The following is a 23,914-nucleotide window of genomic DNA, read 5'->3' on the forward strand; positions in this document are numbered from 1 at the left end:
TTTACATATTATTAAGTAAATCATGGAGTCTTCTACTCTCGTGATCCATCTAAGAATATTCAAGTGACTGGCCTAGCCTATTACTAGACTAATGCACTTCTTGTGATTATTTGATAGTGTGGTAATTTTTGTTTTTGGATGCTTTTTAAAATTTGTTTCACTTGAAAAAAGCATCAGATTAATGTATTTTCATATTTTTTGATAATTTTGATGTGTTGATGTCAAAAATAAAAAAAAAATATGAAAAAAAAATATTTTGATGTATTTTTCAAGCAAAAAATACTTTACATCACAATACCAAAACACTTGTAAGTGGTGAGGTAAAAGTCATGGATTAGAATCATGACTTTTAAAAATGTTGTAGTTGGAAAGTGTGATATTTCAAACAAATTGTTAAAATGGGAAGATACAAGTTTCAAGGAGAAAGAAAAGAGAGAGAGAGAAAAAAAAAAACAATGAGACTCTGGAGGCACATCAAAGTTCCGATGACGACATCTCTAATACATTAAAAAAATCTCAACGAGAAAAGTCCACCAATACTAACAAAAGATGACAAACAGTACTAAAAAACAACTATTATCTTTAGGCAACTCGTAAGACATGCTCTAGTTAATGTTAAAACCTTTCTTGTTGTTATTGCTGAGAGATAAATATTGTTGATGTCATTACTAGTTGTTATTATTATTGTTGTCGCTATTGTTGTTGCCTCTTATTTTAGACTCCTAAAGCTTAGTACTTATGGAAATAGATATATCCATCATCAAGAGTGATCTTTGTTTACATAAAAAAAAATTGGCAGAATCAATGATACATGTAACTTGTTCGATATTTATTATGTTAATAAACCAATCTTGCAACTGAAAACACCTTAAATCGATTAAAATATACAAAATTAAATTGAAAAAAATCATCTCTCAACATCAATTTATTTTTCATGCAAGATGAGAGGGATAAAACACCTCATCCGAACTCCCTTTGCTGTTTTCTGGTGATTTTTTCTCTCATCTCTCAAGTTTAGGGACTAAAAATGAATAAAATAAATTTTTAGATCAAAATAAAAATTATAAGAATTTTGATATTGACCTTGCATTTTCTCTATATTTTACATAGTGATACTCTTTCTTTTAATTTTATCTTTCTATTATAATTTAAAATTTTATTTTATGAAATTATATTATATACAGATTAAATAAAAAATTAATAAGAAAATCTACTGATGAAATTAAAAAAAGATGAAATTAAAAAAAAAATTCACTTTCATGTAAATAATGAAACACCTCTCCTTTACCCCAATTCTAGTTGGTTAGTTGAAGTTAATATGGATTTCTTTTATGTCCATGTGGCCTTTCGGATTCGGGACAGATAGGGCATGCGACGTGGTGACAAGAAAAGAAGAAGAAGGAGGAAGAAGAAGATTTGATACGTTATCATTCATTCGACTTCCAATTTTTTCGATGCCCATTTTTTGTGGTGCTAATATAAACCAGAAACTTCCATGGGTATCTCAATTTGCTATATCATTTTTCTCCATCTATAACCATTAATAAATTCCTATGATGCATTATACCGATGGAGAGTTTGTATTTTTAAGATTATTAAAAAATAATAATTTTAATTAATATGTAATTAATTGATATGAGAATAAACCAAGTTGATATGAAAAATATGTCTTAATATCATTAAAAAAACATAGTTTTGATTAATGTGTAGTTTGATTCAACAATACAATCTTGAAATAAATAAATAAATAAAATCTACAGCCATTACTTATTAACACACCAATTAGTTAGTTTCTCCTCTAATCATAGTTAAAATGTGAGCATACATGCAGCGCTCTTGGGATGGAATGGCCATGGTACCGTCGTTTCTTGATAAAGGATGAGGAGGCAAACATTAATTTATTATTAGACGATAAGTTGATGGATAGTTTAAACAGCAGTAATAATCCAACAATGAAAGGAAGCATCTGCAGAGTTTAGCTAAAATGTTTCTCCTTCATTGCTAAGTGTCTTTAGCATGAAACGCCTTTTCTTAGTTACGTACTTGTTTGACCTTTTCTTTCATCTGAAATATGATCGTAACAGATCAATGAAGGAGTTTAGTTTCTGTTGAGTAGCTGGTTCTTTGTCTTTTAATGACCTTTTCTTTCATCTGAAATATGATTGTAGCAGATCAATGAAGGAGTTTCTGTTGATTAACTGGTTCTTTGTCTTTTAATGACCTTTTCTTTCATCTGAAATATGATTGTAGCAGATCAATGAAGGAGTTTCTGTTGATTAACTGGTTCTTTGTCTTTTAATGACCTTTTCTTTCATCTGCAATATGATTGTAGCAGATCAATGAAGGAGTTTCTGTTGATTAACTGGTTCTTTGTCTCGAGCAAATTAATTAAGGACGAGATCAGAGAAGGGCTCATTAGGATGGTGACTGCTGATCATCATCAATGCACTAAGTACTTAGGTCAATTGTATGACGACAAGATCCTATCACTGTCTGCGCATAAGATCCCACCACATACGGACGGTCCCAGGACTGCTACTAATTAAATTTCCTTCCTAAACCTTTTGATTTTTATTTTTCTGATGTCATTTTACACTAAGTGAGTGCATGGGTCGTGGGTGCCTGGTAGTGCCAAAGTCTCTCAATGCTGCTTCCTATCACAAGACTTATGGGTTATGGCATAAGCATGTGAACTCCAAGGGGAATTTACCTAATAAGAAAACAAGGGCATTTGAATTTAGAAATACGAGAGATAGTAATCACGGATACACGTTTCTTTAAAGAACTTGCAAAAATAAACTTGGACTCGGGATATACTAAGCAAGCAGCAGCAACTCTGCTCTATCTAACTCGATGCAACGATATATATATATTTGATAAAAGCATCAACGTGGGCCACTTGACCCTTCATTCTCCTCAAAGAACAGAAATCAGTACAAGATGGCCGACGACAGGATAAGTGGACATCGACAGAAAACCCACTTAAAAGTACTGTAACGTGATGGATGTGTTCTCTATTTAATTTCCATGTTAGATTGCTTATGTTTCGTGGAACTGTAATGAAGTTAGCTTCCCACCTTCGATCCTTTTATTCAAGAAATGCTGGCTCTGAATGTTTCATGTGGTGGCTTGTCGGTTCTGGCTAAAGTCTTGGCCATCATATATTGGAAACTCTATTCTGATTTCCATTAACCAAACATTCTTTATACACGATAATATTTATGTTTGGAGGTGTTCTTTTCATGGGTAGGAATTAAATCTTTTAAGAATTCAAACATCATGCGTGTCCTGAAAAGTTTAGTGTACATGATTAATTATATTTGTGTATAATTAAGCACTATAACCTATCTAAAAGTATTTGAAATTAAAGGTGATTATCCTCTTAATGACAAATAGAGACCTGGGGAATTAATTTATTTGTTTTTTTAATTAAATGCATTAATTTGTATTAGAATATTAACACAACAAATACTAGAATTAATCTCTTTCTTAATTAATAAATGAACATAATTGCAAAACTCTTTCGAGGAAAGTTAATATCACAAATGCACTTTTGCGTTTAATTTTCTCATTCATTTCTTAATTTTTATAACTGATCGAGACAGTCTAACTGGACAGATAATGGAACCACTTAAATCTCAATTTGCATTATATATAGAAACAATCCAAGTATATTTTCCTTCAAATCGTAAACACTATACCCATTTTTCCATTTACAAGTTAATCGGCTGTTATGCTATTAAAATTACCCCTTTTTTTTATATATAACTCGCGGTATCCAAGTTGACTTACACGTATCATAATAAATTCTCAAACTTACTGAATATTTTATAAGCCTAATAAACATACATGCACAGAAAAAATCAAATCCAAATAAAAAAAAAATCTTTCTTTATTAGATCATGATTTCAAGTACACCCTCAAGTACGCGATTGAAATTACTTAAGCTAATGAGCCATGGCTGCTGGGCCATTTTAGCTTTAGCATGACTTCAATTTTTTATTCAAAAAAGCATGACTTCAATGTAATGCAATTCTAATTTCTAGCTACTCCCACCTCAAGTGCCGTAAGTACTTTCAGCGCAGCGAATTCTTACATCACCACTAATTGGGACACTCGCACCTTATACTTGGTCCTAAATTTCCACTTTATAATCTGTTGTCTTATATAATCTCGGCTCTTATCAGCCCAAACCCCACAGCACCAGGCATTGCTCTTAGCAACAATAGGCGTAGACCACGCATTCTCTACTATAACACTTGCCATTTCTTTCTTCTAGATCCAATCCCTGTAATAGTGTAATTATGCTAGCCACAACAGACCGTGCCCGAGCAGTGTGGCTCCGTTGCCTGGCCTCGGCGTTCAGGACTGCTCTGGCATGTACCATAGTGGGTTGCACCACCCTTTATGGTCCAGCTGCTGTCCAACACCATATAGCCTTCCCTGCATTCTCTTATGTGACTGTGATACTCATAGTCACTGATGCAACTTTAGGTGACACTCTTCATGGTTGCTGGCTAGCACTCTATGCCACGATCCAGAGCGTGGGGCCGGCTCTGCTGAGCCTTTGGCTGATTGGTCCAGGTCGGTTTACAAATGGCACCATATCCTTAGCAGTGGCGCTGGGTGCATTTGTGGTGGCATTTCCTGAGGGGACTCATTTGATAGCAAAGCGAATTGCACTGGGTCAGATTGTTATCGTGTACGTTATAGCTTTTATCAATGGTGTGGATACTGAGGCTATTATGCATCCTTTGAATGTAGCCGCTAGTACCGCTATTGGAGTCTTAGCTTGTGTTATTGCCCTGCTCTTACCATATCCAAGACTGGCTTGTTGGGAGGTGTTTAATATAATATCATTATATATGCATTATAACTAATTAATTAGCATGAATAGTTTGAAAATATTTTCGATAGTGGAAGATAAATATTAATCCTATAAAAATTACATTGCAGCTGAAACAAAATTGTGGAAGGCTAGCTGAAAACGTTTCCGAGAGGCTGAACCTCTATGTGAAAGCTTTCTGTGCAGAAGACAACGCATTGGCATTGACATCTATCTCCCAAGCCAAGCCATTGACTATTGCTGGTGCCAAACTTCTCCAGAGTATCAAACGCTACCAAGTAAGAAATTTTGTACCATTTTATAACACTATTTACTGATTCTATTTCGCGCCGTCCACTACCAGTGCAAGACTAGATTTCAATTACATTTAGCTGAGTTGCTTATAATTAACTTGCATGCATGCACCATTTCTTTTCTGGATTGTGTACAGGAAAGCGTGAAATGGGAGAGGCTTCCATTGAAGTTTCTGAGAAACTCTTACTTGAATCCGGGAGAGAGATTGCAAGAGCTAGAGATACCATTGAGAGGGATGGAAATAGCTTTAACCAGTACCAGTTCATTTCCTATAAGAATGCTCGAAGCAGAGACCAAACAAGGTCTAGTTCTACTAGAGGAGCATGTTAGCCTGACCCTAAAACAGATCAAGAATTGTTTTCCTAGAGATTCTTTAACTGTTCCAGAATCAAATGCAGACAAAATAATCGAGTCCCTTCAAACACTTCAAGCAACGATCCCAACAAACCACGAAGATTTGCCCTCTTTTTTCTTCTTATTTTGCATAAAACTCCTCCAAAGCAAATCACTGGCGAAACCAATCACCTCCATACAACAAAAAGAATCAAGCACTCCATGTCAGAAGAATGGGTTCTTCAAGAGCATGTGGATGAGCAACTGGTCCACGAGTGTAAACTGCAAAAGGCTTATGCCAGCATTCAAATGCTCTCTCTCCTTGGGCCTTGCTGTCCTGTTTGGTTTGATATATAGCAAGAAAGATAGCTATTGGTCAGGCCTCCCTGTAGCCATTAGCATAGCTGCTGCAAGGGAGGCGACGTTCAAAGTTGCTAATGTTAAAGCACAAGGGACAGTCTTAGGGACTGTATATGGAGTATTTGGCTGCTTTGTGTTTGAAAGATACTTGCCAATAAGGTTTATCTATCTCCTTCCTTGGTTCGTCGTTACCAGTTTTCTGAGGCACAGCCAGATGTATGGTCAGGCAGGTGGTATTTCTGCAGTGATTGGAGCTGTACTAATATTGGGCAGGAAAGATTTTGGCCCACCAAGCGAATTTGCTATAGCAAGAATTGTGGAAACTTTTATTGGATTATCTTGTTCAATCATGGTAGACCTTCTCTTGCAACCCACTAGATCTTGTTCTCTAGCTAAAGTTCAGCTTTCTAAATGTTTCGGGACATTGTCTGCTTGCGTTGGCTCAATGAGCCTTGCAGCCAACAGCAAAACCAACTTGCTAGAGAAACAAAGGAGACTAAAATTGGATGTTAGCGAACTAGGGAAGTTCATTGGAGAAGCTGAGGTGGAGCCCAACTTCTGGTTTTTGCCTTTTCATAGTGCTTGCTATTGTAAGTTCTTGGCGTCTTTGTCAAAGTTGGTGGATCTCTTGCTTTTTAGTGCTGATGCAGTGGGACTCCTTGAACAAGAATCACAAAAACTTGGACCTTCCTGGAAGGAGTCTGTAAATAAACTACACGGTGACGTTGAACTTTTCAAGGAAATGGCTAGTTCCTTGGTTAAATATTTTGAGGATGTGACATTGTTGAAATCGCTAGCATTTCTTGAAAAGAAACTTGAAAACAAGAACATCTCTTATGATCTTGAATTGGGAAAATCTTCAAACTGGAACATTTTTAAAGCTTCCAGTTTAAAAGACGATAAGATAGATAGCATCATCAGCTCTTACCTCGAACATTCAAAAGAAATTGTAGACAAGTTTCACGCAGCTGATCATGAAGGGGAAAGGGAACTGAAGAGCCAGGTGGTCTTATGCTTGAGTGCTCTAGGTTTTTGCATGAGCAACTTAATAAAAGAGACAAGAGAGATTGAGAAGGGAATCGTTGAACTTCTTCAATGGGAAAACCCTTCAAAACACATAAATTTGTACGAGATTTCATGTAAAATCCACGCTCTAAACAATTGAACAATATTGTTACCAATTGTATAAATTTAATGCAAGAAGCCAATGCTTCTTACGTCTGTAATAACTTTGAAAAACAGATTTCAAGAATTGAACTTGCCAAGGGAAAGTTGTGCAGCTCACTACCAATGTTAATCTTAAGTTTTTTTTTTTAAGGAAAAAAAAAAGTTATTGAATTCGAACCTTTTATTTATACACACTGCTTAATAGATAAAGTATTAAAAAAGAAAACTATCTTTCGTTGTATCTGGTTGGTGCAGCGTTTCATTATTGTTATCGAGGAGCTATCATTGATCGATGTCTGGTAGCCCATTTAACTTTTCGTAAAGTTTAAGGCTTTGAAATATTTCTGTTCTTTTTATTGGCAGGTGGGAGGAAGGCGACGTGAATCTGAAGGTTCTAATTATTTTATTTTTTGCGATTCAATATTTGGTGGAAGAAGTTTCGACGTTATAGAATATTATTATTACTGTAACGGTATTATAAATATCAGCCTCTAATTTCTCAGCTTTCGTCAATCACACAGCTGAGAGAGAGAGAGAGAGAGAGAGCAAATTCGGGCTTCTGGGTTGGGTTATATTCCTCTCATCTTACCTCTGGTACTCCATTTGATTTGATTTGATTTGTTCTGTAATAATTATTTGATCACAGTTTGATGTGTATGTATATCTGATTGATGCTTAAATTTGATAGGATTGAGTATAGGTATTGGAGTGAGATCTGATCAAATGGCATCAAACGGAGACCATCAAACAACAGTGAAGCCACCTCCAAGTCCTTCTCCATTGCGAAATTCCAAGTTTTCTCAGGTAGACAGTCACAATTCTTTAAAAATTGCAATGCAGATATACTGCATTGCATGTACATGTATTACATTACATACCCTTAGTGGATTTTTTGACTGTATGATAACGACTTGCTTATAGAGAGAGAGAGGTGTGAGTGGTCCAAGATCAAGAAAACTTAATCTTAATGGTGGTAATAGCTACTTGTTCTTTTCATAGATCTCTGTTTCTTTGAACTGCCTTCAATAATGGTGCAGCTAATTTCTTGAACTGGTTCAACTTAAGTTAGATTCTTGGCATATATAAATAACAAATCATGCTAAGTGCTGGAAACCAGTTTATGAGATGATTTTCAATTTCCATTTCCACCACCAAGCCGGCGCATCGTAGTTGGAAAACAGTGATCAGTGATGTTGCTTAGAGGGCTACAAAGGCTATAATTCTCTATACTAAATGAATTTGCAGCTGTTGATCTTTGAGGTCATTGAGATCTTACAATACTACTGTTTTCTAGTTTTAGGTGGTGATTTAACTTCTTGTTCTCTAGCTTTGATAGAGCAGTCCTTTCCCGTTCTTAATATGGTTTTCAAATAGCAACTCTTAATTTTTCTGCTGCTTGGAAAAAAAAAGCTGTATTTTGTTGCTTGACTAAATTTCGTACCTGCACCGTAATGTCTGCCCTCATTGCTCTCAATTTTATCTTGTGATTATTAATATACTCTTGTGAATGAATTGCATTTGCAATTCAATGCTCTGTATTTAGTCTTATTTCATTGCATTATTGATGGCAGTCCAATATGAGAATTTTGGTTACTGGAGGTGCTGGATTCATTGGATCGCACTTGGTCGACAAACTAATGGAAAATGAGAAAAATGAGGTCAGCATGTTCCCTTACCTAATTCAGCCCCAGTTTAAGGTTTTTGACAAATAATGATTTATTGTCCAATTTGATTGATGCGTCAAATACATCATACACAGGTTATTGTTGCTGATAACTACTTTACTGGATCTAAAGACAATCTTAGGAAATGGATTGGTCAGCCGAGGTTTGAGCTTATTCGTCATGGTATGCTCTTGTCTTCCAGTTTTTAGTTTTAAAAATTGACATCAAGTTTTTCCTTCCTTATACAAGATACAATGCAGGTGTGTACGATTAGGTCCAGTTATTTATAGCTCTTGTGAATTAAGTTATGGTTTCACTTGGGTCCATAACTAGGTAAAGACCTTTATGAGATAGTGTCATGGTATCATCCTAGCTAGCAACTAAACATGAGAAGCTCCATGTAAAGGTTGACTTTCAAATTAGATTTGAATATTTTGTTATTCATCTTGTTTTTGATGGTAGGGCTTGATGCCAAGTGCATTTTAAACTAAAGGCCAGGAAGCAGGTTCCTGGGATCTGGACTCTTGAAACTGCCCTACCTTTATGTTTTTGCCTAAAGTGGTTGTTCTTATATGCCAAACTTAGTAGCTCTTTTTATAAGCACATTACTTTCTACCACTGCAGTAGATAATGGCACTTACTGCACTCAGAAAGAACAAGTGGGACAAAAGAAAATAATGGTAATCTACAAGTTAGACAAAGAATCTTCCATATGTTGCATCAAGGCCATTCAGATTTTGCGATTCAGCATTGATAAGAGTTTCTGAGGAGTTTGGCATACTATTATCAATGTATTTTCTGTTGCCTTTTATTTTTATGATATCAGAATGTTAATGAAAATAACTTGTTTCTTCTTGTTCTTCCTAGATGTCACGGAGCCATTGTTGGTTGAGGTCGATCAGATTTATCATCTTGCATGCCCTGCTTCTCCCATTTTTTATAAATACAATCCTGTAAAGGTGTGTATATGTGCTATGTTGTTGCTAATTTACCATGTTTTTTCAATGTATCTTTTATAAATACTCGTTCTTTGCTCTCTGCTAATTGCACATCAAGTCTCTTGTGCCTCAACATGATAACTTGATTTTCTACTCGAGTCCTTGTCCACCATTTCCTTTCTTCTCTTTTGTTTTTCTTTTTTTTAGAGGTTATCCACCATCCTTTCTCTGGCATTTGTAAATATTTTAATTTTGTGAAACCATGGTCCATCAATTAGTACTTGTTTACACCCTCCTTAATTTTGCAACCAACAACCCCAGCACCGTGATCAAGCAATGGGAAATAACCATCCATTAACAACCAGTTAGGTTGGAGTCATTTGACTATCAGAAGTTTGGAATAATCTATTTTGAATCTTTGTGTTACCTATTTGTGCTGCCTGCCTTTGTCTTGTTTTAATCTTTCTGGGAAATGAGTTTCTTAGTGAGCCTTGGCACCTGATGTCACTAGATTGGTCCCATTTTCAGCCTCAGGAGGTAGAATAGGAAACAGTATGAGCCATGGTTGTTCTTCACATAAAACATGTCTCTCATACCTCACCAATTTAGTTTAATTTCTATAAATGCTCCTATAAATAGGAATATGTATTGAACCTTGGGACATTTTAACTTGGAAGCGTGTGATATCTTGCAGACAATAAAAACAAATGTGATTGGCACGCTGAACATGCTGGGTCTTGCCAAGCGAGTCGGAGCAAGGTTAAGGGATCATATTTTGTATTATTATTTTTAAAACTATCAATGAATGTGTTGACTCATTTATGATATTGGGAGCAGAATCTTGCTTACATCTACTTCAGAGGTATATGGTGATCCACTTGTGCACCCTCAACCTGAGAGCTACTGGGGCAATGTTAATCCAATTGGTATGTTCAGTCATTGACCAAGCCAATTTTTCTTGCATTTTCACTGTTCAATTAAGATGGGAGTTTCTTTGAATTAGCTCCTTGTTGATGGGCTTGCTCTTGTAGCAAGCTTTGCGTTCATTTGATGCATGGATCGTGTATATATCTTCACCATCTGGTCCAATGCACTGTTTTTTAAGTTCTCTGCAACTCTGCATTATAAATTATGTAAGAATGTTCATTGCATTGTAGCATTGTTTTAACATCAAGTTCATCCTCTTTTGTGCAATAGGGGTTCGGAGCTGCTATGATGAAGGGAAGCGTGTGGCTGAGACATTGATGTTTGACTATCATAGGCAACATGGGATAGGTAAATGTGTTAACTTTCTCCATATGGAACCGAGTTTTCCTTGGTAATAATTTTGCTGACATAGTTTCTTTAATTTTGATAGAAATTCGCATTGCTAGAATTTTCAACACGTATGGACCGCGTATGAATATTGATGATGGGCGTGTTGTGAGCAACTTCATTGCTCAAGCACTTCGGTAAGTCCTTGTTCTGTCATGGGTATCAGTGTGTTCGTAGCTTTATTTGTTAGCTTTAGTTGACAAGAAGTCTAGGTCCATGCTTTTGTTTCACCACCCTTGTGGTTTCTAATGAAAATTCCTGATGCTTTGTTTTATAAAAAGTTCTTTAGATATTGGGTAATTTTTTTTGCATATGTCCCTTAGCTTTTAATTTACACTACTATCTTTTGAATTTGTGTAGTGGTGAACCATTGACAGTTCAAAAGCCTGGAACTCAAACTCGCAGTTTCTGCTACGTCTCTGACATGGTATGCAGAACACACACACACACATGTATATATGCATCTGTATCAACTTCAACCTCGCGTGATATCCAATGGGGTTACTAGAGTCTCAAATGCTTGCTTAAAATGTATCAGGTTGATGGCCTTATTCGCCTCATGGAAGGAGAGAACACTGGACCAATCAACATTGGAAACCCAGGTATGTTTGTGCTTGCATAGAAAAGCTTGGACTCGTCATTATATCCCAATATCATGTACATATCATTATATCCCAATATCATGTACATATTTCTCGCTATTTACCTCGTTGTTCTTTCTGTACATTTCCAGGGGAATTTACCATGACCGAGCTTGCTGAGACAGTGAAGGAGGTTAGTTTCCAATGTTGCCCCCCCTCCCTTTCTGAGCCAAATATTCAGTGTGCACTTCACAGCTCGACAACATTTGTGTTGAAGCAGTATGGTCGTAGTTTTTTTATTGACAAACGTTAACCTCTTTTTTTCCAGCTTATTAATCCTGGTGTGGAGATAAACATGGTGGAGAATACTCCTGATGATCCACGACAGAGGAAACCTGACATTACAAAGGCAAAGGCATTGTTGGGATGGGAACCAAAAGTTAAGTTGCGGGATGGCCTTCCCCTCATGGAGGAGGACTTCCGGCTGAGGCTTGGAGTCACCAAAAAGAAGTGAAAAACTATCACTGATACTGAAGATGAGCAGTGCTAAAATTTTCGTGTGCCGAACATTGATGTTTCTTTCTCCTGGAGCATACCATTGCATCTGCCCCAGTTCAGTGTCATCTTTAGGAAATAAGCGGTGATGAGCATGGCCTTTACCCTGATCTTATAGTTGATACAATTACCACCAATATCATGTTTTCATAATCTTACTTTTCAGTTCGATTCATTCATTGTTGTTGCAACTTGTTGCCCTGAGTTTTGATGAAATTATGACTGGTAAATTTTTAAACTTTGTTTTTTTTCTTGAAATAATGAGCAATATCATATGAACTATGTTGATATACTTGCTGCTTTACATCTGGACAACAATTCTCTTTACATGAGAGACCTTCGAGATGTCTTTATTGTCTAACGAAAGCACACTTGCGATTGTTATCCCCCGAGGATTCATATGTGGGAGGTTACTACTCTCTATGATCCATATTTATCACTCATTTATTTTATAGGGTGGCTAAAGCTTAACCAAGCTTGTCTATATTTTATTAAAATGAGTTTTTACACCGAGGAGCTTAATTTAAGTCTAAGTTGTATATACTGCAACAAAAATAAATTCTCAGGTCGATAATATTTTAAAATATTTTTTCACATGCATTAAAATAAAAAAAATATTTTTTAAAAAATATTTTTAATATCAGCACATTAAAATAATCTAAAAACATAAAAAAATTATTTTAAATAAAAAAAATAAATTTAAAAAAATACAATTTACATCACATTCTTAAATACTCTCTTCAAAAACTTCATGCATCATCACTGTTCAACAAACATGTTACAATAACATACGTTGTTGCACATGTTTTTTTGATATGGTTTAGTATAATCCAATATTATATATTATCTACCTCCTCATTCTTGATCAATTTAAATTAAAAAATATCTTAATATTCATCTATATTTAGATTTAATAAAAATAATTTAATGAAATTAATAAAACCTGACTTAATTAGGTTTTAAATCAATTAAAACTTAAAAAGGAAGGGAAAGGACCATCCCTTCCTTCATCATTATTATGCACTAAACATATTACAATAATATATGAATAATATATGTTGCACATGTTTTCTTAGTATGGTTTATTATAATTCAATATCATATATTATATATTCTTCTATCTATCAACTATCAATTGATCTAGGATTTAATTAAAAAAACTTAATTTATTAGAATTTCAGATTTAAATTGAAAAATATTTTAATCTTTATCTATTTAAATTTGATAAATATAATTTGATAGAGATAATAAAATCTAATGAAATTAGGATTTTAATAGTGATTTTATGATAAAAACATGTCCAATTAAAACTTAAATAAAAAAAAAAAAACAAAACAAAGCAACCGACAATCACCACAAGCAAAATATAGCCACCCGAGGGAAGCTTAAAGTTAGAGTTAGAGTTTGAGTTTGCTTAAAGTTACTAGTCATTAATTTTAGAGCTTGTTTGTCGGACACTCACGTTTATATATATATATATATATATATAGCCACCTGTCAATAGCATACCTGTTCTCCGAATGCTAACGTGGATCTCCTCCCTCTCTCGCCTCTGTCATCACATTAGCTGTAACTAAAAATAGTAAAAAGGAACAGCCTCCCCCTCCCCCTCCCCCTCCATCTTTCTTTCCCTTTGTTATCCTTTCCAGTTTCTAGATTTTACTAGAAAGTCAAGCCCTTCAAAGAAAACACAATCTGATTTTGGCCGGGGTTTAAAGAGGAGATGGAAGTGCCAAGCGACGACGCTGTTTTGATCGAGAAAGGAAAGAAGGCAGGTGATCCTCACGTGATCACCGTTAATTGTCCCGACAAGACCGGCCTTGCCTGCGATATTTTTCATGTAATTCTTGACTATGGACTTTACATTACCAAAGGAGGTAGTTATTCTTACCAATATTATTTGGTTTTGTTTTTATTAATTAATTATTACAATTATTGAAGTGATAATTATGGAGCAGATGTTTCAACTGATGGGAAATGGTGCTACATGGTATTCTGGGTGGTTCCACACTCACAGTTCATTATAAGATGGACTCATTTGAAGAACAGACTTTTATCTGTATGCCCTTCATGTTCGGTCTCCTTTTACTGGAACCAGCAGCAATCCAAGTCTTGTCCGGTTTACTTGTTGAAGTTCTTTAGTCTCGACAGGAAAGGATTGCTGCATGGTAATTAATAGAGTACATTTTTATTTTTTTTAATCTTTGCTTTCGTCGCTGCTTACTGCTTCCTTAGGTTAGTCTGATGATGACAATTCTATCTCTGATGCAATTGGAAAATGTTTTTCTCGTTAGATGTTAATCAAGTTTTGTGTGAGCTGGAGCTAACAATCCAGAGGGTCAAGGTTACTACAACCCCAGATGGCAGAGTCTTGGACCTCTTTTTCGTTACTGATAAACTGTAAGAGTTTTTTCTTTCTTTCTTTCTCTTTTGGAATTTATTCGAATTCCTGTCTTGGGTGGGGTCAATCTTGATTTTTTCTACTGTATAACGAGAATTCTGTCCTGCCTTTTAATTCAAGTCAATGGAAAAATTGTCTAAACCACTCACTGCATATCTTAGGCCTTGAGTTACTGAGGGCTGAGGTAACGTAAGCTAGTACTTCCTTGGTTTTTTGTTATTGAGTTTGAGTGAATAGAGATGGCAGCTACTTTGTTATCCTTGGAACCTATCATCTACCGTGCCTATTTATGGCATGGTTCTTCCCAAGTTTTTGCTGACCTACCAATTTTTTTCATGAACAATTGACAATGACATGATAAGAATGATGATCTATACTTCGTAGTGAAGTGAATGGTTGTTCGTGGAAGTCGAAGATATGGCTAGATTCTGTCTGATGTCCATCAGGTCATTGAACACTTCTCTGAATCGATCATGAGATCAATTGTAATTAAAAACCCAGGAGTCTGGGCTGGATTTTGTGGGTGTATTAATCTCCATTCTATTCCACAATTTTGTTACAGGGAGCTATTACACACAAAGCAACGACAAGATGAGATATGTGAACAATTGCATGCTGTACTAGGTGAATCATGTATCAGTTGTGAACTTCAATTGGCAGGGCCCGAGTATGAATGTCTTCAGGGCATGTCTTCTCTTTCTCCTGTTATTGCAGATGAATTATTTCATTGTGAGATATCAGATAAAGAAATCCATTCACAAGCTCTTAGCCCAGATATGATGAAATTGAAAAGGACAGATGTAATGATAGACAATTCACTGAGCCCTGCTCATTCGCTGCTTCAAGTGCATTGTGTTGACCACAAGGGTCTTCTTTATGATGTGATGAGAACTTTAAAAGACTGCAATATACAGGTATGGATTTGCATCTTCCGCCATATTAATGCAATATATATTTTTAGGATTAACTAGATTCTGTCCATTGTTAGTATTTTAAGTTTATCACTATGGTGAACTTAGAATGGGCCCTTAATCATTTCATGCGGCAAATGTTTCTGTGCCGGCACTGACAAGACAGCACCAGTTACCTGAACTTGTTAGGTTTCTATATTGGCCCAGCTGTAACAAACTTGATAATTTAGGTTAATAGTAATAGTAATTTTATTGAGTTTAAAAAAAATGATTACAAAAATGCAATTGAAAAAAAAAGATAAAAGATAGTTTTTGAGTACATTTGAGGTTGCTCAGGTCTTCATAGGACATATTTGAGATTGTTTATTCCTCCTATGACTTAGTAGAAAGTCCCCATGAGTTTTTTCATCCTCTTTTTTCCATAGCCTATAATTTTATTTAAATAGAAGATAAATTCAAACACATTAAAATTTAAATGTTAAAGATTCTAATCTAATAACTTTAAATTTTAATGGAAGTAAATCAAGGCTATGACTGTCACAATTCTACCCCCATTAAAAAACTTGCCCTCAAGATTAGATAGGTTCCTTTAGCTAACTTGTTTTGAAGTTGCCGCACTGGTTCTTTCAAAATTCTTTGTTGAGTTTGTCAGCGTAGTTGTTGCTCCTCCTGTTGTTTCATGCAGGCAACTGCTTTAATAAGTTATGATATCCTTGTTATCATGGATCTACTGTTCTGATACCAATTGTAACAAATTTGATAATTCAAGATGATAACAAGAGCACTTTTATTAAATTAAAAGAGATTAACTACAAAGACCTAATTAATAAAAGAAAAAAGATAGTTTCTGAGCATATTTGAGGTTGTCCGGTTTCTATAAAAGCATATTCAAAGTTGTCCAATTCTCTTATGATTTAATAGAAAGCCAATAAGTTTTTCCATCCTCTTTTTTTCATAGCCTAGAATTCTATTTAAATAGAAAATAAATTCAAACAAATTCAAATTTAAAATATCTTAATATGATTACTTTAAATTTAAATAGGAGTAAATCAAAGATAGGACTGTCACACCAGCCTACCCCTTCCCCTAAATAAAGGGGTCAGCAGCAAAATTTAGAACTAGATGTGAAAAGATGCATATCATTGAAATACAATAGCTTCCAAAAAGACGGGTTTATTATAAAAAGAAGGATTACATGGAAGGCTGAGCCAAATTTGTTATGATCAGATTATTCCATCTTCTACCTTCTTGAAATTGTGTTAGCACTTAGTGCATTGATGCAGAGAAGGATGATATTGTCATTTTACACGCCCATATTGTTTGCTATTTTTCTGATACAGATAGCTTATGGTCGATTCTCACCAGTGACCAATGGTCATCGTGATTTGGACCTATTTATTCAGCAAAAGGATGGAAAAAAGATAGTGGATCCTGAGAAGCAAAGTGCCTTGTGTTTCCGTTTGAAGGTTGAAATGCTTCATCCATTACGTGTGATTATAGCAAACCGAGGACCTGATACTGAACTTCTAGTTGCTAATCCGGTCGAGCTATCTGGAAAGGGAAGACCCAGAGTATTCTATGATATTACACATGCTCTAAAAGCACTTGGGATCTGCATATTTTCGGTAAGAAGTCATTGCATTAGAAATAAAAACTCAAAGATGCATCTGCACATTGCATCTTCACTCAACTTGCCTTGGAGTTTTTGAATGGGAAATTATGCAATGCATAGGACAATTCCAATGTGGCTTGGAATTAGGGCACTAGAATGCTTTATAAGCAATTTACTGATCCTATTTCCTTCTATCTCTGATGCAACTGCTATTATTAATATAATAGAACAACGTTATAATGAAGAGGCTGATAACTTCATGTCAGTCGCCAAGTGCAGATGGAAATCTGAATTCAGTTCTAAAGTTTCCCATAAACAGTGAAATATTTCTAACGCTTTGCAATTTTGGTTCTTAGGCTGAAATAGGAAGGTATTCAACCTCTGATCGTGAATGGGAGATATACAGATTTCTTCTAGAGGAGAACTGCAAATTTCAGTTATCAAATATGATGGCTAGAAATCACATTGTGGATACAGTTAGAAGAACACTGATGGGTTGGTGAGTTTATTCATGTTGTGTGTACTTCACTACTTTGGTTCTAGTAGCTGTCGCCTTCCTAAGATTTTTTGCTTGGCTCTGCATTTTATGGTATGCAGACCATTTGTACAGTGTGCACATTCCAATTTATGTTATGTAAAGACGGCTTGTATTCTCAAATCACCTTACACTTACTGGTCGAGTGGTTATACAGTGGTCTTATTTCCTGTTGATTGTGGAACCTTCGCTGCATTGCAGTTTAAGTTGGAAGATTTTTATTCCTGATATATTATACTCAGATGCAAACGAAGTTTCTCAAAAATCAGTCTATAATATGGTCACATGACTGCAGCAGAATTATCGTTGAAGACCATGAATCCTCGACGTTCTTGAATGCCATCCTAAATTGTTCTAATTGCTAAAATTGATTCTGGAGCTTCTGGGGTTTGCAAGAAGCTCGGTGTATTTCTGTCGGATTAATTTGGTGTGTTAGTTATGTTGATATGCATTGCACCTCTCCATTGCTCAGTGTTTCATAGCAGAAGGAACATGTGAGTGCTGTTTGGGTAGTTGGTGCATCGATTACCTTTCTTTGCCTAAAAGAAAATAAGCAGCTGGTGGAGGTATCTTCCATTGATCAGGACTTGGAAGTCGTAAAGCCCCAATATGAATTCAAGGCAATATGAACCCCAAGGTAAAAGATCATCTTGGGGACAAGAAACTATTGCTTCTCCGTAAGCTTTGCTTTGCGAACACACAAAGCAAAACCTTTTTCTCAATCACTAGTGCTCGATTATGTTCGTGTTATTCAAATCCGTCGTTCTCAATATCTTTGTACATTTATCATTTTGTTTTTTTCTTAAAAAGAAAAAACAAAAACAGATCTTTGTGGGGTTTTCTATAAACTTGATCAAAACCCTATATTTCTAAATTCATCCACAGCTCCTTGCTTTCATCAATTATGTTCTTATTCAATTTTTTTTATTTTTTTTCTAAAAAAAGAAGAGACAGATGAAGATAGAGTAGGTTAGGTGATAAGATTCTGTCAGGAAAAGAGGTGTATTTGGACAAAAAGAAAAAATACTTATTGAGAATGGTTGATGATAATCAACATGTCGAGTGACTACTTAAGGATTTATTACACCGCAAGGACTAATTCATTAGTTTTGATTAACTACGGGGCTAAGTTAATAATTAACTCCTAATTTATCCTCCTAACATAATCCAAAGCGACCACCGTTACCTTGACGAGCAATATAAGCATTATTGTAACTTACGTGCCCGGTCTCGTCAAGACCAAACAGTGACACGTCGCTTAATCCCCTTTAAAAATTAAAAAAGAAGCTGTGTTCTAGATTATTGAATTGAATGCACGAGGAAGAGAAGCTTCTCGTTTAGTTTCGCAAGAGACGAGAATTTGATTGTTTTCTTGGGTCGGAATTTATTTATCAGGCTAGGGAGGGGGATTTTTGGATCCAATGGTTGAAGATTGTTGTTAAGATAGTAAATTAGATAAAGAAATGAAAATGGAAAAGACAAGTTTAACGACGCCAGGAACTGGAAGTTCATCTTATCTGAAGGCTCTCACCGTTGAAATCGAGAAAAAGCTGCAAAGGGTTCCTTCCTTCTCTTGCACTCTATTTTCCATTTCTTTATTTTGGATCCTTTTGTTTACCATCGTCATCATGTAGTCAAGCGGATTAAGGAAAGTTTTTTATACTCAGATTTAAATCAAGATTTGATAATTTTTTGTCCTAATAGAGAATTTGCTTAGCTAGAGGGCTATAGGGTGGGTGGGTTTTTTTTTTTTTTTTTCAATTTCTTGCTTGAGAATCAATCCAATGTTTGTTTACAGAGTAAGATTGAGTGTCCTTATTTCATAAAAAAAAAAAATTACGTGATGTTTTAGTAACCAATTGCAGGCACTAGCTTCTGCATCTCAGAGACCGAACTTGTTACAAGAATTGTTTGCTGACATTGCTTTGGAAGTTGATGATCGCGCTCGAGGTCAGTTAAAACTAGATGTTTTTATCAATTTGTGTTAATGGGCTGTTGTTGTTTCTCATTTTTGCCTATTATATTATGCACATTTTTTATTGTTCCATAACCACTGGATTTTTTCTTGCGTTGACATCGAACACAGGTATACTTTTCAGCAGGGAAGAAGATGAAATTTCTCCTGCTGGAGATGCTGCTGATGGCCAATTGTGCTTTTACGATGTGCTTGCTGATTATTATGTTTGGGTGCCTGAGAGTGGAAAACAAATTCTACATTTGATTGTCCAACTCTGGAGCCAGTCATTTGCATCACATATTTTCTCCCTTTTGTTCCATAAATGGGTATGCAATCTTGGCTGAGTTCCAGTAATGTTTGTTCTCTTTTCCATCCACAAAGAATCACAACACAACAAGTCTTTTGAGAGCTTGATATAAACCCATATTTTCCACGCCTGGTTGCTTGTTGAATGTCAAGCAAGGAAGCCTCTCAAGATTTCTTCTTTTCTGCTGTCTGTATTCATTGCATATGTAGGTCGTCAAGTTGATCTATTGTTTCCTGTTCCTTCGTTGCAATGCAATTTATTTGAACTTCCCAATGACAAAACAGTGTAGGCTCTGGCAGGTTGTAATTTTGACTGTTCCAAACTTGATGAAATATAATATAGAATTGCTTGCAATGGAAAACGTGGGGTTGAAATTTCTCTTTTAGCTGTGAAGGAAAAAGAAAAAAAAATGCTTGTTTCTCAATCTATGCTAGATTTCTTTACATTTCAAACTCCTTCCTTAAGGTGCACGACTGCTATTATTAACCACTATTCACATAAATTGTGGATTTAAGAGATACCAATATTGTCTTGTATCCCAGGGTAGACGCTATTTTCACATTTGACATGTCTTGGATCTTTAGCAGAGATTCCAAACATGTGCAAACCATGTTTTGTGGCTTCTACGGTTAGATTAGGCCTTGTTTCATCATTTTAGACATTGTTTCATCATTTATGTGTTATTGTTCAAAATTAGAAGTTATTATATTCAAGTTTGGGCTTAAATGACATACCAATTTTGGGTTTTCACTTGATTTGGGAAGGTGTTGCTATTTAAAAAGAAAATAAGTGGTTTGAAATTTGAGCAATAATTTAGTTAAGTTTATTTCCCGAATCTGTGTTTTTGTTGAATTCAGATGTGTGTGTGGTTGAAGGTTATCATATGGGTTGCATGAATGCAATTCGAAAGTTTATGTTTCTTTTTTTATGTTGACCATCCAGATTTATTTGAAACATTAAAATCTTATGGGAAATTATAGTTCTATATTCCATCAGTGGTGACCATATAACATCGAGTTGCACTCATGTTTTCTGCAGCTTTTTGAAGCTCAGCTGGATAATACTGAAGTACTTGTTCGTTTCTCATCTGCTCTTGTTCAAGGTGCTACAAATGTTTTGTGGTAAGAATATCAGCAAGCTTTGGATGGTAGTCATTTAGTGGCTACTAGGAATCAAAGGATTTTGAAGTTGAATTGGGCTGCTAATTACTAATGAATGTTGGGAACTCTGTCTTTCATGTTGATCAATGCATGAAATATTAAAGGAATTGAGTTTTATTCTCCATGTACCTTTTCTTTTTCCTGAATATAGATGGGGAAATATTGTTAATTTTGAAGGTGACACTCTTCGAGATTCAGAATTCTATTTACTTCATATGTTTTTTTCTTTTTCTTCTTCTTTCCAGATGGGTTTTGGTTGAAATATGAAATCAATTTAGTTTAGGGAAATTGGTGTTTTGACTATTGGATCGCAACTAATTAAAATTCTAACTGCTTAGAGCAAGTGGTATATGCCATTCTGTGAAGGGGATTATATTTTTACAAAAGAAAAGAGGTTAAGGTGTCCTACCATTCATTGGAGAAATGGTTCAGGAAAAAAGAAATGAAGAAAGAAAAAGGAATTTTGCTATTCATTTAGCTTCTGGTATTTCCATCAACCTCTTAAGTTGTTTGATTTTGCTAACTTTAATTCCTGATATCCTGCTGTTATTGAAACCTTTGCTCCTTGGCAGTTTAACCTATTTCTAAGTGGCTTAACATTACATTAGCTGAGTCCATCCTTGCCTTTTCTTTTCTTTTTATCTTGAACCAAATTTCTGGATCTCTCACATCCAAAATTTGGTACCACCACTGAAAATCCATTTTTTCAGAGGGAGACATGGCAAACCAAAGTATTGGAGTGCCTTAATATCATAAGTTTCTAGTAAAGTTTCACATATTATTGAGTGCTGTTGATAAAAGTTGCACGTCCAGTTAATTACTGTACAAACAAGCCATCAGTAGAATCGTACACTTGGATTTGACAAACAGCATATTTTCCCTTTCCATGTTGTTGGGTTGAAGATATATCGCTGCATATTCTATTCTCCCATTCCAAGCATGCAACAATGACTTGAACCTGGTAAAACTTTGCAGGATTGACATCCAAACAAACAAAAGGCATTTCCAGTCCCTATTTCAGGCAAGTGTCCTTCCAACAATGTAATGTAATCCCTCCTACTGGATATACATGGTAGAATTACAGTCTCTGTATAATTATTTCATCTTCCTCCTTAACCTTTTTCCCTGTTAATTTCAGTATCTCCTTGAGGAAGTTGCCTTGGAGCCTATGCGGTTGAACAGAATTCCAGTGCAGGTCAGGCATTGATGTTTCACTCTTCATGGCTTTTTTTTTCTGCATGCTTGCCTTTGATTGCACGCCTAGAAATATTATGGCGTGGACTTTGAAATTATCATTTAGGTGGCATATGTAGTGAAAATTTCCTTGAACAGCGTTTGCATTGCAAAATAATGTCAGTCTTCCATTAAATCAGGCCCAGAGGGAACTGTTTCTTTTACTCTCAAGGTTCATACTCTTTTACAACTCAGGTAAGCTGTATAAATTGTATAGATTCAATCTTGAACAACAAATGGGTTGTCATTTTCTTATATGGTCTATGCAGTTGACAAGATCGACAGCTTCTTAAAACAATTTCCTATTTTTCCAAATGCTTTCTTGGTTGGTGGTCCAGCAGACTTCTTTGTTATTGAACTTGCAGATCAGGTATATTCTATATTCAGTCCTTAGGGCATTTGTTTTTGATGAGTGGGTTTACTTTCTTGCCTGTAGAGAATACATTTGCGTATTCATATGGTCTCCAAATTCTTTTGCTTGTCAGCTTCAAAAGTTAAAGGTGGAGCCAGTTCTATTGCATTACCTTTCACAAATTAAAGTTTTCCAAGGTGGTATTATTCATCTCTTTTCAAAAAATAGTGTCTAACATTGAACTGACCTGATATAATTGCACGTTATTCTGAGTAGGGTAGTGTAATTAATTTCTGCAGGCATGGAATTGAGAATGACCACAAGTACAAGATTAAAGGCATGTTTGTATAGCTTTACTTCTCCTGGCGGTCCAATGTATCCCACTAGAGCTGTCCGTCATGCTGCCTGGGATGCTTTGGATTTGCTTTTTCCCGTGAGTGCTTTTTTCCCTGGTTGCTAGTGGTATCTACCCAGTCCCTTGGCAAATTTCATTAATGAACTGTCATGAAAGTGCATATTTAGGTATTGAATTTATAATAAACAAGTCATTTTTTATGCAATGTGGTATTTGTATCAAATGATACGATCCTTGAGATGATGAGGTGCATTTACAGCGTTTTTTATCATGCCTGAATAATTATTGACTTGGAAAAGAAACTTGAGTTGATGCATGATTCCACATTCCTAGTGCATACCTGTCATGTCTTTGGCAATGATATTAATTGTCCGCCACAGGTTGGACGGTATCCTCGGCATTTCATAAGCCTGTTTTTTCGACTGCTATATCCATGGTACTGGCCATCTTCATGTTGGAACTTCATAATATCTTGCATCAAGGCCGTATTCTATTCTCTGCTGAGGCTGTTGTTTTCTAGTTGGGATAAGCTGAGAGAGCCAAAGAACTGTTAAACGCTGATGCCAAAATCAGCTCCCCTGAAGCTTACACTTGCTCTTTCAGCTTGAATATATGTAGCATTTCATGTTATTTTGTGTTGTACAAGTGCTTTTATTTTGCTTGAGTTACCCTCCCTTTTTAGTCTTTTGAGGGTAATTTCCATATATATGTTAGTTTTCTAACATATATATTATAATTGGATGCATAACTAAATTGTATTCTTGACATTACTCTAATTGGTCAAGTTTATTTGAATTATCGGTGGTGTTTGAATGGAATACTTCCAGAAAAGCATTTGCACGCTATTTTCAAAACACCGGCAGGGCTGCACTGAACTTAAAAGTTAGGTTAACTTTGAACTCCGAAACAGATGTAACGGTGTTTTAATGGACATGGAACTGCGGTGGTAAGATCCGCAAGGCATATGGGAAGAAAAACTGTGGAAAAGCAGCCTGATTCCAGAAATATTGGTGGAGAATAACCTGACGTTTACAAATTT

General features: G+C 35.5%; 4 protein-coding genes across 6 annotated transcripts; all 4 read left to right on the plus strand.

Moving 5' to 3' along the window:
* Positions 1 to 4,210: 4,210 nt before the first annotated feature.
* Positions 4,211 to 7,113, plus strand: LOC133676728 (uncharacterized). The gene is made up of 3 exons (XM_062098463.1): positions 4,211 to 4,841; positions 4,957 to 5,124; positions 5,277 to 7,113. The coding sequence occupies exons 1-3, from the start codon at positions 4,305 to 4,307 to the stop codon at positions 6,996 to 6,998; spliced, it is 2,427 nt and encodes an 808-aa protein (XP_061954447.1). The 5' UTR covers positions 4,211 to 4,304; the 3' UTR covers positions 6,999 to 7,113.
* A 371-nt stretch (positions 7,114 to 7,484) lies between these two features.
* LOC133676716 (UDP-glucuronic acid decarboxylase 5) lies at positions 7,485 to 12,344 on the plus strand. 2 transcript variants are annotated; one of them, XM_062098443.1, is made up of 13 exons: positions 7,485 to 7,594; positions 7,689 to 7,804; positions 8,572 to 8,658; positions 8,760 to 8,847; positions 9,532 to 9,623; positions 10,297 to 10,361; positions 10,440 to 10,528; positions 10,800 to 10,877; positions 10,960 to 11,053; positions 11,277 to 11,343; positions 11,455 to 11,518; positions 11,650 to 11,690; positions 11,826 to 12,344. In XM_062098443.1, the coding sequence occupies exons 2-13, from the start codon at positions 7,724 to 7,726 to the stop codon at positions 12,009 to 12,011; spliced, it is 1,032 nt and encodes a 343-aa protein (XP_061954427.1). In that variant the 5' UTR covers positions 7,485 to 7,594; positions 7,689 to 7,723; the 3' UTR covers positions 12,012 to 12,344. The 2 variants fall into 2 exon arrangements, with proteins under 2 accessions (XP_061954427.1, XP_061954436.1); XM_062098452.1 differs by having other exon boundaries at positions 7,487 to 7,594; positions 7,701 to 7,804.
* Positions 12,345 to 13,563: 1,219 nt separating this feature from the next.
* Positions 13,564 to 17,741, plus strand: LOC133705800 (ACT domain-containing protein ACR9-like). The gene is made up of 6 exons (XM_062131181.1): positions 13,564 to 13,929; positions 14,011 to 14,220; positions 14,347 to 14,452; positions 15,016 to 15,367; positions 16,705 to 16,989; positions 17,333 to 17,741. Exons 1-6 carry the CDS (start codon positions 13,776 to 13,778, stop codon positions 17,477 to 17,479), a joined length of 1,254 nt encoding a protein of 417 aa, XP_061987165.1. The 5' UTR covers positions 13,564 to 13,775; the 3' UTR covers positions 17,480 to 17,741.
* A 959-nt stretch (positions 17,742 to 18,700) lies between these two features.
* On the plus strand, positions 18,701 to 23,673 carry LOC133705808 (uncharacterized). Of its 2 annotated transcripts, XM_062131187.1 has the most exons (11): positions 18,706 to 19,070; positions 19,377 to 19,461; positions 19,598 to 19,794; positions 20,814 to 20,896; positions 21,911 to 21,956; positions 22,074 to 22,130; positions 22,309 to 22,363; positions 22,438 to 22,538; positions 22,654 to 22,717; positions 22,820 to 22,953; positions 23,256 to 23,673. In XM_062131187.1, the coding sequence occupies exons 1-11, from the start codon at positions 18,975 to 18,977 to the stop codon at positions 23,427 to 23,429; spliced, it is 1,092 nt and encodes a 363-aa protein (XP_061987171.1). In that variant the 5' UTR covers positions 18,706 to 18,974; the 3' UTR covers positions 23,430 to 23,673. The 2 variants fall into 2 exon arrangements, with proteins under 2 accessions (XP_061987179.1, XP_061987171.1); XM_062131195.1 differs by lacking the exons at positions 22,654 to 22,717; positions 22,820 to 22,953 and having other exon boundaries at positions 18,701 to 19,070.
* The last annotated feature ends 241 nt before the right edge of the window (positions 23,674 to 23,914 follow it).

This window comes from Populus nigra, chromosome 1 (assembly GCF_951802175.1).
Source record: "Populus nigra chromosome 1, ddPopNigr1.1, whole genome shotgun sequence".
NCBI classification, from domain to species: Eukaryota; Viridiplantae; Streptophyta; class Magnoliopsida; order Malpighiales; family Salicaceae; genus Populus; species Populus nigra.